The 8,487-nt window shown below is 38.4% G+C and overlaps 1 protein-coding gene across 2 annotated transcripts in view; it reads left to right on the forward strand.

Moving 5' to 3' along the window:
• EDNRA (endothelin receptor type A) overlaps window positions 1-5,148 on the forward strand; it is an 82,820-nt gene extending 77,672 nt beyond the window's left edge. For both annotated transcript variants that reach the window (XM_006870864.1, XM_006870865.1), the window contains 3 exons: window positions 2,538-2,671; window positions 3,104-3,212; window positions 4,935-5,148. In XM_006870864.1, coding sequence (XP_006870926.1) covers window positions 2,538-2,671; window positions 3,104-3,212; window positions 4,935-5,075 — 384 coding nt within the window. In that variant the 3' untranslated portion in view covers window positions 5,076-5,148. The remainder of the gene's footprint in view (window positions 1-2,537; window positions 2,672-3,103; window positions 3,213-4,934) is intronic.
• The last annotated feature ends 3,339 nt before the right edge of the window (window positions 5,149-8,487 follow it).

Raw genomic sequence — 8,487 nt, forward strand, 5'->3', positions numbered from 1 at the left:
AGTTTCGAACCGCAGACCTTAAGGTTCGCAGCCCGATTCGTAACCACTACGCTACCAGAGCTCCTTATATAATGAGATAGATGGGCATAATAAATGAATTACTGTTATGGTGAGAATCAAAGAAATTAATGTGTTTTGTAAAGTCTAACATGCTATTTGTTTGAAATTTAGCAAGAAGATTATATTGAGAAAGTTTTCTCTTTGTTACAACAACAACCAGTTTGATCAGATAGGGATTGTGTGTTTGGATGTTGGTAACAGAATGCCCAAATGAACAGCAATTTGGTCAAACAGGGGTTTATCTTTCTCACACAATAGAAGGTTCAGATAGTATTAGCTCAGTGGTCACTGTAGTTACCAGTCAGCTGTCTACTGTTTTGTTGACCTAACCTTCAGCAGTGAAGCGGGTAGCTGCCGCTTCACTCTTATATCAGATTTCCAGGTCACAACAAGGAGAAGAACATAGATACATTACTGTGTGTGCAGCAGATGAATGGGCCCCCGATTTTAAATAGCTTTTCCCAAAACCCCACTCAACCATTTCTACATAGTCTAATTTCCAAGACAGTGTCATTGTCGCAGAGTCACTTAAATGATTAGGCCAGGCTCCGTGCTATAACCAAATCAAGAACCTGAGCGATAGTAAGGAAGACACAACAATGAATGGACATTGGTGAAGCAAATATCAGACTGACGTGGTAACTTATCCATGTTGTTGTAAGCTGCCCCAACTCATGACAACTACGTGTAAAACAGAATAAAATGATTCCAGGTCTTACACCATCCCCATGATCCATAGGGTTTTCATGAGCTGATTATTTGAAGTCAATCACCAGCCCTTTCTCCCTAGTGTGAAATCTCCATGAACCCTGTTCAGCATCATAGCAGCACATTGTAAAGTTGATTTGAACCATGAGGTCAGAGGTTCAAGCTCACCAGCTGCTCCTTGGAAACCCTACATAGCGTAGCTATGGGTTAGAACCAACTCGACAACAACAGTACACAAGTTGTGGCTGCAAATGACGTGCATTGTCTGGGCTTCCAACCTGAGTCTCCTACATGGATGCCAAAAATTATGCCACTGAAACTACCTTTAAAAAGATAGTTTTCTTTGAGGACGTGCTCAGAGACAGTAACCTCTCCGCTACTACCCTCCTTGCTATGTTTGTGGAAATGCTGTTTTCCTGTGTTCACATGATGACTTTTTAAAAAGCCCTCCCATTCTTGCAAGTTGGAATCCTTTATTCCTTTCTTCAGTCATTGCTCTGTTTATTATGTGTTCTCTGGAGTCAGAACCCAACAACTATGGGAGATCAAAGAACTTCCACTTCTTTGTGTTAGAGCAGCAATTTGTGACAACTGTCAGAGAATCTTCTTAAATAGCTCTACTAAGCATGTGGGTTAATTGCAGGGTTGTTCCTATATCTATAGCTCAGGTTGAATCAGCATTACCATCCCACATCTTGTTTCCAATCAGTTTCTCTATACATGAATTGATGGCAGTTACAGACAAGTTGCATTTTATATTGCTAGTTAGATTTATGATGATTGCATTCATTATACTACTTGAGCACAATGCACACAAATGAATGCTTGCCAATAATTCCTAATCTAGGGTTTTTCTGACCCTGCACAGACATAAAAGCAAGCAAACCCTTCACTGAAGTCAGCCCAGGGTTAATATGTCTCAATTTTTCAAATCATCCTTGCTAATCATCTCTGACTCTCATCCCTCTGTTTGCCAATAATATCTATTTTTGGACTGTACATGTCATTCATCAGAGAAGTTAAAAAGTATAAGGATCTCAACGCTAGCTTTTTTCAAGATGGAGAAGTGGAGAAACAGATTGTTGTTTTTCTTTGATGTTCCCTACTCCTGTTTTGTTTTCCAGGCATCTTACTGATTCATCCATTCTCATTTGGCTTCCCATGCCATCACTAATGCTGTTGTTGTTGGCTGCTATGGAGTTAATTCAGGCCTACTGCAATCCCATGTGACAGAGTCGAATGGCTCCATAGGATTTCCTTGACTATAATCTTTACAGGAGCAGATCTCTAGGTCTTTCTCCCTCTGGGAGCCACTGGATGGATTCGAACCTCCAACTTTATGACCAGCAGCCAAACATTTAACCATTGCACCACCAGGGCTCCTTTTTTCACTGAATACTAGTTACCATAGCTGAGGCTTTTAGCTAATTCCTTTCCCCATACATTCATCCCACACATACATACAGGCTCGTCATCAGTATTGACTCCTCTCCAGCCAGTTCCCACCTCTAACCCAACCCAAATAATCAACCTATGGTCATCATCCTGCCTGGTATCTGCCCAAAATGTTATCACGAACTCCTTGGCTGGAACGTTAGGCACAGAACCTGGAAGAGGTGGCAGTCCCACGAGTCTGACAGTTTGTTCTCCAGGCTCTTCTATGTGATATTCTTTCCCTGATACGTACTACATTCTTATGATGTAGTTCTTGCATCTAATACCTATAAAAACATTCAAATTAATGCACTTTTTTTCTCACTTTCCTTTAGCGTCGAGAAGTGGCAAAAACTGTTTTCTGCTTGGTTGTAATTTTTGCTCTTTGCTGGTTCCCTCTTCATTTAAGCCGCATTTTGAAGAAAACCGTGTATGATGAGATGGACAAGAACCGATGTGATCTACTTAGGTATGATCCTGTGTCTCCATTAGGAAATTGGAGCCTCCCTAATTTTCACATTTGTGATAGTTTTACAAGACTATTGAATCTACACTGATTAGCCCTGAAAATAAAAGTTGCACACTTGATCATTTTTCTTTAGCTCACGTAGCCTGTAACTGATCTCAGAATTGGTACAAGTCCTAGCTCTAATCTCGCCATTCCATTCCTGAGAGTGAACATAAGGTTTTGAGCTAATCAAGAGGCTGAACACGTGGCAGAATTTAAACTGCCATGTAAACAAGCATCCTTAAAAAAAAAAAAAGAAAAGAAAGAAAAGAAAATCTGCTACCTATAAGAAATAGCTTGTTGGCAAGAAATATTCTTCTAGAGATAAATGATAATTAGCAAATTTAAAAGCATTATGTTCTAAGTATTGTACTCTATTTTCTTTTGTTCTAGTTTCTTGCTGCTCATGGATTATATTAGTATCAACTTGGCAACCATGAATTCATGTATAAACCCAATAGCTCTATATTTTGTGAGCAAGAAATTCAAAAATTGTTTTCAGGTAAGAATGCTATGTAACCATTCTTTTTAAGGAAAACCAAGTAAATAAATTAATTAGTGAACCCCCAAATCAAACACACTGCCATCAAGTTGAGTCTGACTCTAGTGACCCTGTATAGGGTTTCTCTGATTGTAAATCTTTATGGAAGCAGATAGCCTCATCTTTCTTCCATGGTGGGTCTGACCTGCCTACCTTGCAATTAGTAGTCCAACAGCTAACCCACAGTGCCACTATGGCTCCATAAGTAGTTAACAGGCACTGTTAATTCCAATGGTAAGCATTATTTTCATCGGCCATAGTGCTTTTCCAGAATGAAAGTGACGATCATGTTTTGTTACTCAGGGAATGATCGAATTGTTAGCATAACAGAAAAGCAGTACCAATTCAGACAGACTATTCAGAGGTTAAAAAACAAAGGTCTAAACATTTTCTTAATCACACGCCAATTTAGCAGCATCCTTCAAAAGGAAATTCCTGGCTACATAAAGTACGTACAACCTATTCACACCGTACATTGTCTTAGACTTTAACCAAGGTCTCAACACAACATAAACTCTGTCATTAAGAAAGCTCTTGTTGTTTAAGTATCTTCAAGTCAGTTCTGACTCATAGCAACCCTGTATAGGGTTTCCAAGGAGCAGCTGGTGGGTTTGAAATGCTGACCTTGTGGTTGGCAGTTCAGTGCTTATCCTACAGAGCTACAGTGAGCTTTAGAGAACAGAAATTTATTTTCTCACAGTTTAGGAGGTAGAATTCTAAATTGTGTTTGCATGTATTTTGTTTTGTTTTGTTTTTGGTCTACTTAAGCTTCAGTTGTAGTTGAGTCTGTTCCGACTCACAATGTCCTTGTATAGGGTTTCCAAGAAGCATCTTGTGGGTTTGAACTGCTGACCTTATGGTTTGCAGCCCAGTGCTGACCCTACAGTGCCACACTAGGAATCCATTTAAACTTCTGGTAACTGAGAATCCTTAATTTCTAGATCATCTTCATGTGGCATCTTCCTCCCCATTTGTGTTTGCTTGTCTCTGTGTCTCTGCTATGAGTTGGGACCGACTCCATGACATACCACCACCACCACCAGGCTCTACATCCAGGTCTACCTCATATCCTGTTTAGGTCTCACCTCATTTTTTCAAATGGGAGAGATAGCAAATAAGACTGTCATAAGGAAAGAAGAAGATGGCTTCACACTAAAGAAATATCAGGCCTCTCAGACCCCCTCCCGCTCTTCTGTCTCTCTGGCCAACAATGCCTTCTTCTTTTACTTCATGGCAGTGGTGATGTTTGTGTGCCATCGAGTCGGTTCCAATCCATAGCAACCCTGTATAGGGTTTCTGAGGAGAAGCAGGTGAGCTTGAACTGCCAACATTGCAGTTCAAACTGACTTTGCATTCCAGAGCATTAACCCAAAGTGCTACACCAGAATTCCCAACCATCATATTAGAGTGAGTTAGTTGAATGTTTGATCAAAGACAGCAAGATAATTTTTTAAGTTGATAATTTTGTATGGACCGCAAATGATGTTATGAACTTTGAAAGAAAACTAGTTCTCCACCCCTGCTCTAGATGAATGTCGAGGCCACATGCGAATGAACATTTATCCTTCATACACATGTCAGAAAAGCACCACCGTCCCTTCCTTAGTGGGGACTCAAGGCCCAGTATTCTCCTAGAAATGGGTTGGTAAGTTCATGTCATTAAGAATCTGTTGCTTTTCCTAGTCTTGCCTCTGCTGCTGCTGTTACCAGTCCAAAAGTCTGATGACTTCAGTCCCGATGAATGGAACAAGCATCCAGTGGAAGAACCATGAACAGAACAACCACAACACAGAGAGGAGCAGCCATAAGGACAGTATAAACTAAGCCTCTTAAGAAACATTCATCAGTATTCCTTCAATTCCTGTTGGAGAAAAAAGCACACTGCATCTGTGTCTCCAGTAATCTCTTCTTCAGTCCTTCTGCCTTAACTGAATCCCAGACCCTGGACGGTAAAAAATGCTTCCAACACATCAGAGGTTGGACTGGTTATATCCCAAAATTCTTATTTCTGTCTTCTAATTTACATATGCGTCTTGTTTCTTCTCATTTATGTATTCTGCACATTATATTCAGCACTAAAAATGGTGGAAGTTGGGGGGCAATGGACACTGTTAAATGAAACCAGAAAGACATTTACTACCTTTGCATGAGCATAGAATTTCAGGTACATGACCAGCTTTCATGGCAGTTCTTTCAAAGGTTCAATGAGCACTGATCACCATGAAACTTTATAAATTATAACAATTTTTATTTTTAAATATGATTTTTATTTGTTTATTGTAGACCAAACACAGTATAGGTGTAAGCCACCTTTATTTTAAATGGCATTCAATGCCAGTATTTTCTTAACTTCATCCCTTTGCCATCGAGTTGATTCTGACTCACAGAGAACCTACAAAGGGTTTCCAAGACTGTAATCTTCAAGGGAACAGACTGTAAGTCTTTGTCTAATGGAAGCACTTGTAGATTTGAACCCCTCATGTGGTTAGCAGTCTGTGTTTATCCAACATGCCACCAGAGCTCTATGAAAATGATCATTTGACCTTATTTAGACATAGTTTGCAAAAAACAAAAATCCGAAAAATGGTATTTAGGTGAGCAATTAGGTTAATATGTCTCAAATCACTGTTTTACTTTTAAACATGAATTCTAAAAGCTGCAAGCATTTAAAAGTACAGTCTGATAACCACATATACTAGTTTAATAGCTGCTGCTTGGAAGATTCTTAATAACCTATTTTTTATTTGGGGGCAGGCTTGTAATGGCCTTTTGATACAAGGCATCTTGGACAAATTTTTATGTTAATTATCAAAAATAATGATTGATTCAAACATTTCTGGTTTTCCCAAGCCCAATTTTTTTCATGCATGTAAGTTTTATACATAGTTTTTTAATATATGTAGATATAAAACATACATATATGTGTTTTATATATATAACTTATATATATGTTGTTGTTGTTGTTAAGTGCCTTCGAGTTGGTTTCAACCCATAGTGACCTTATATAGTGTTTACAAGGAGCAGCTGGTGAGCCTGAACCACCAACTCTGCAGTTCAAACCGACTTTGCAGTTCGGTGCATTAGCCTATAGCGCCATGCCAGGACTCCATGTATGTATCTATATATAACATGTATATAAAACATATATATGTGTGTATGTGTTTATAAAACATATACATATATACATACTCAATATCATGTACCAGAATTTAGCAGCACATGGTATTTAACCATGCCTGAGACTTTCAGTACAATCATAGAAATCTAAAGCACACATTAAAGAAAAGGATTGAAGATTTTTAGAAGATATGGAAATTTTACTGCTTTTTTTTTTTTTTAATAATAACTCTCTTTGTACATTTTGTTGTTGCTAAATGCCGTCAAGTCGGTTCCAACTCATAGAGACCCTGTATAGGGTTTCTGAGGAGTGCCTAGTAGGTTTAAACCGCCAACCTTGCAACTGCCAACCTTGCAGTTTAAGCCAAACTTATGATCCAGTACTTTATCCTACAGTGCCACACCAGGACTCCTGTATATATATATACATGTACATATATATTATGCATATGACTTCATAGTCTCTTAACACTCTTAAAATGTTAACTGGCAGTTAGACTTTTTCAGTCATCCTCTTTTCCATGTAGGGAACATAATTTCAAAGTGGTCAACCAAGTTTATCCTGCTCCCCCCCCCGACCCCCGAAGAAAAAAGAAATAAAACAATTATCATTCAGTTGATTCTGACTCATAGCAACCACCTAAGATAGAGTATAACTGCCCTACAGAGTTGCCAAGGTTGTAAGATTTACAAATTGCTACATCTTTCTCCCACCCTTTATCATGTCAGGAATATATAATTACCCCCAAATGCACCTTGAGCTTCGGAGTCTTCACTTCTCTAATTTTCCAGTGTGAAACTAAATCCTCCAACACTTCACATATTCAGAAGGCCCACAGTGACTTGCTGGTCCTTTTCCCAAATGTTTACAGAGTGTGAGTCCAGCAGAAAACCTTTTATTGTATATAGATATAAATATATATAAATTTGTAAAGTTCTCTTGGTCAGTTTTTCTGTGATTTCCTCTATGGAATTTTATTTGTGTGTGTAATATATGCATGTGTGTGGTGCTATGTATGAACTTATTGTAACATAATAATACTATCCCGTAGTTGTGCCAAAAGACATATTTAGAGTAGTATCTTGGTGATCTTTCACCAGAACAACTGCCCTCAGTTTTAATTCACCGGAAGCATCTGCATTTATAAATCTTGGGGCCATGTTGACTTTACAAACAGAACACAGCGTATTGCCTTTACATATGGAACACAGGGTTTTATTTGCTTGGTTGGTGGGTTGCTTTGATAAAGCAGTGTTTGGTGTTGTGCTGGAGCAGAAGTCACGACATTTTAAAGTATTATATGTTCTCATCTTCAACTCAACATGGAGGTGAGGCTGAGAAATTGCTTCATGTTTCTGTCAGATTTCACTGGACAGATTGCTGATGATAAATTAGCTAAACTAATCTGCTGGGTGGTGTTTCAGCAAAGTCATATGTAATATGTTATCAGATGCTGGCTGCTTGAACTGCAGCACTAGGAAATGTTGCCCTTTAATGTGTTAGCAGTCAAGTTCTATTACTTCACAAATGCATCCCAGACAGTGATATCAGCCATGGGTTCACAGCATTGTGTTTAGACAGTTGTCTTCTTTTTTAAATGCTTTGTTTCTTGCATATAAAAATTGCAGAAAGCAATATATTTCTGAATAATTACCACAGGCTTCCATGTGTATGTTGTTTATGGACTGGCAAGTGACCATGGTTTAATAATAGGATCATTTCTTTCCAACAAATAAACTTGTAGAAAAGACCCAGAAGTCAAGACAGTGTCTTGGCTATGACCCATATATGTAAAATAAAAGGTTACAGAAGCCTAGTAAGTGTGTCTTCATTCTTCGTTCTTCAGAGAAAATGTTTTTTACAAACCTCTCCCTAGTATAGCCATACAAGTAATTTTACTTTCAAATAGATACTTCCTAACTAAACTTCATTGTCGGTTAGACCTACTTTGTTTGTTGTACTGAACACTTAGATTTCTCATCCATTTCTTCATTGAAATTTCAAGTGAATTTTATTAAGCACCTATTATAACCTTTGTGCCTTATTCTTTGCCATTTCCGATGCTGTCCGATGGATCTTGGCTGAAAACAGAGAATACCAGAAAGATATTTACTTGTT

This window comes from Chrysochloris asiatica, unplaced genomic scaffold (assembly GCF_000296735.1).
Source record: "Chrysochloris asiatica unplaced genomic scaffold, ChrAsi1.0 scaffold00155, whole genome shotgun sequence".
Taxonomy (NCBI): Eukaryota; Metazoa; Chordata; class Mammalia; order Afrosoricida; family Chrysochloridae; genus Chrysochloris; species Chrysochloris asiatica.